Source organism: Haliotis rubra, unplaced genomic scaffold (genome assembly GCF_003918875.1).
Source record: "Haliotis rubra isolate DU_JTF1 unplaced genomic scaffold, ASM391887v1 Scf849, whole genome shotgun sequence".
NCBI lineage: Eukaryota > Metazoa > Mollusca > Gastropoda > Lepetellida > Haliotidae > Haliotis > Haliotis rubra.
The window spans coordinates 75653-78484 of record NW_025767578.1 but is presented as its reverse complement, the minus strand read 5'-3'; the positions used below and the strand labels follow the sequence as shown (position 1 = coordinate 78484).

The 2832-nt window shown below is 43.5% G+C and overlaps 1 protein-coding gene across 1 annotated transcript; it reads left to right on the top strand.

The window, feature by feature from the left end:
- The first annotated feature begins 1164 nt into the window (after positions 1 to 1164).
- On the top strand, positions 1165 to 1858 carry LOC124262643. Its single transcript, XM_046697146.1, has 2 exons — positions 1165 to 1212; positions 1439 to 1858. Exons 1-2 carry the CDS (start codon positions 1165 to 1167, stop codon positions 1856 to 1858), a joined length of 468 nt encoding a protein of 155 aa, XP_046553102.1.
- The last annotated feature ends 974 nt before the right edge of the window (positions 1859 to 2832 follow it).

The following is a 2832-nucleotide window of genomic DNA, read 5'->3' as shown; positions in this document are numbered from 1 at the left end:
TCCTGGTGGATGAAGCTGGGAGGGAGAAACATGAAGATATGGATAGCAGCCTTACACACTATTTTTGTTTTGGGTTTTGCCTGAACTTTCTATACATTCACAAGCCTCGAGTTTCAATCTAATTGTAGAAATTCCTGACTTGTCAGTGTGACAGGCATCACAACATGACTGAGGATTCAAGGATGGGTGACTGCATGAACTCATCTTCCCAACCTAGTCAAGTTGTTTTGCCTGTGTGGTAGACTGGAGCTCGGGACTGGATGTATGGTACATATCAACTGAATTCCACTGCTATACAGCTTTATATAATTCTTACTTTCTGCAAAGACGGAAACATTTTTTCGTGGAAATCTTTATTTAAGAGCCCAACCTGTGCTCTCACAAATGTGATTGCATTGCCCTGAAACATGGCATAAATTTGTTCTTGTGAAGATGCCATGCAATTCTTATGAACTTAAAGATGTCACTTCTTCCCCTGCGCCCTTCTTGTTTCAGTCGAAAATATTGATGGAACCGTGTTTTCTGATAGTATCAAGTAGATTCGTTGGTAGATATCAACCATATTTACAAGACTGATACTTCCGAGTACATGTTTATCTGAAACTCTTCCAATCAGTGTGTATGTGTTATCTGTAACGTTTCATTTGCGTGAATGTAAGTACAATTTACATGGGTCCTTTTTCGCTGCAGGGCCGTTTTTTGCCAAAACTCATTTGTAGAAAGCTCATAAATCAATTCCATCATGTCTGTGTTATGTCATTTATTTACTTGGATTAGTCTAGTCATCTTTTAGGGATTTTTCCAATTCATGGTGAATTTGTTTTCACTTAAGGGGGCATATAATGCATCTTGACTAGTATATCTGAATTTGAGGTACCATTACAAACAACCACTTCGTGGAATTTGGAAATGAGATATAATTCCATTCACAACATGTTATTTAGTGCAATTGTTTTTCGTGATGTGCACGAGAACATGGTCGGGGTAAAATTCAGTGTCAGTGTCATATTGTTAAAAACTCAACTGATGTGAAGCCCATTTCTGGTGTCCTCCGCTGTGATATTGCTGGAATATTGCTCAAAGCAGCGTAAAACTAAACTCACTCACTAAACTCAACTGAACAGGGTTTTTTTTACATGCGGCGTCCGTCATGTCAGGATTGGCATGTTGAAGTTGAAACAAGACGGATCATTATGTAACGTTTCACCATCGGTACGTAGCAGATTACAATCATGATATCGATAAACAATTATACAAGTGACGCCCAAGACCGTCTCCTCAGAACGACTGTGCCACGAAACCGTGGTCAATGTGCTTCTCAAATTGGAGATGTGTTTCACAGAGTTACAGGTGTTAGATTGAGTGCACTAACGATACACAGGTAACCTGCTTGCCTGACATCCACGTGTTATCCCACGCTTGAACGACCATCACATAGCAGCCGATCGTCGTTGGTGTCAAGAGTGGAAACAGCGTTGAACCAATCGTCGTTGGTGTCAAGAGTGGCAGCGTTGAACTAATCGTCATTGATGTGAAGAGTGGCAGCATTGGACCAATAGTGGTTGATGTCAAGAGTGGCAGCATTGGACCAATCGTCGTTGATGTCAAGAGTGGCAGCATTGGACCAATCGTCGTTGATGTCAAGAGTGGCAGAGTTGGACCAATCGTCGTTGATGTCAAGAGTGGCAGCGTTGAACCAATCGTCGTTGATGTCAAGAGTGGAAGGAGCGTTGGACCAATCGTCGTTGATGTCAAGAGTGGCACTGTTGAACCAATCGTCGTTGGTGTCAAGAGTGGAAGCAGCGTTGGACCAATTGTTCGTTCTCACGGTTTCATGGCACAAACGAGTGTAGCATAGACGGAATGCGAGTTTAGGCACCTAACGGTAGTGGGTTGGGGTGGGATCACTGGCCGGCAGAACATGTTTAAATGTTTTTCACGGACGTGTCACTGGGCAATAACACAATATGCTGGAGGCACCTGTGGTGCCATTTGCGTGCGGACGTGGACGTCGTTTTGTGTTTCTGGGTGGCAACGCAAGAACGCACAGGGCTCGCATTTTTCACTGAGTACTTCCCAGCAGAACACCAAAGTACCGTAGGCCAGGACACTCTCCACAAATGTCACCCATCAACCATGTCTTGGATATCCTCAGCAACCGCCGACCCATCTCAAAGAACTTCCTGTCCTACAGGAAGTAAGGGATAGGATAGACGAGGTTGACATTGGACATTTGATAAGCAGTATGCCTTGTCGAATCCAGGATTATCTTGAGAGAGGCGGATTTTTGTTTTTCATGTTAAATGACGCTTTGGCCAATCATCTTACACAATCTGTGGTTATCGGACATTCAACGACAACTTCAGTCAGATGTTCCTGTTACACTGTTAAACCATAAACAATATAAAATTGTGACAGATCTTGATTGAATGTCTCCCAGTTTTTAACAGTATACTAGACAAGATAATATTGGCTTCTAGCTCTAAACCCAGGTGGGGCGGATGGGGTAGCCTAGTTGTTAAAGCGAAAACCAGGGTTCGATTGCCTACATGGGTACAATGTGGGTACAATTTCTGGTGTGTCTTTCTCATTCTCTAAAATTATTGAAACAACAAAATTGAAGAAACCTCTAAACAATGTGTGAACATACAACCATGACAGACCAACTGACATACCGACAACCAGACCCCACACACAGGTCACCTGAACCAGATCCCAACACACAGGTCACCTGAACCAGACCCTACACACAGGTCACCTGAACCAGACCCCACACACAGGTCACCTGAACCAGACCCCACACAGGTCACCTGAACCAGACCCCACACACAG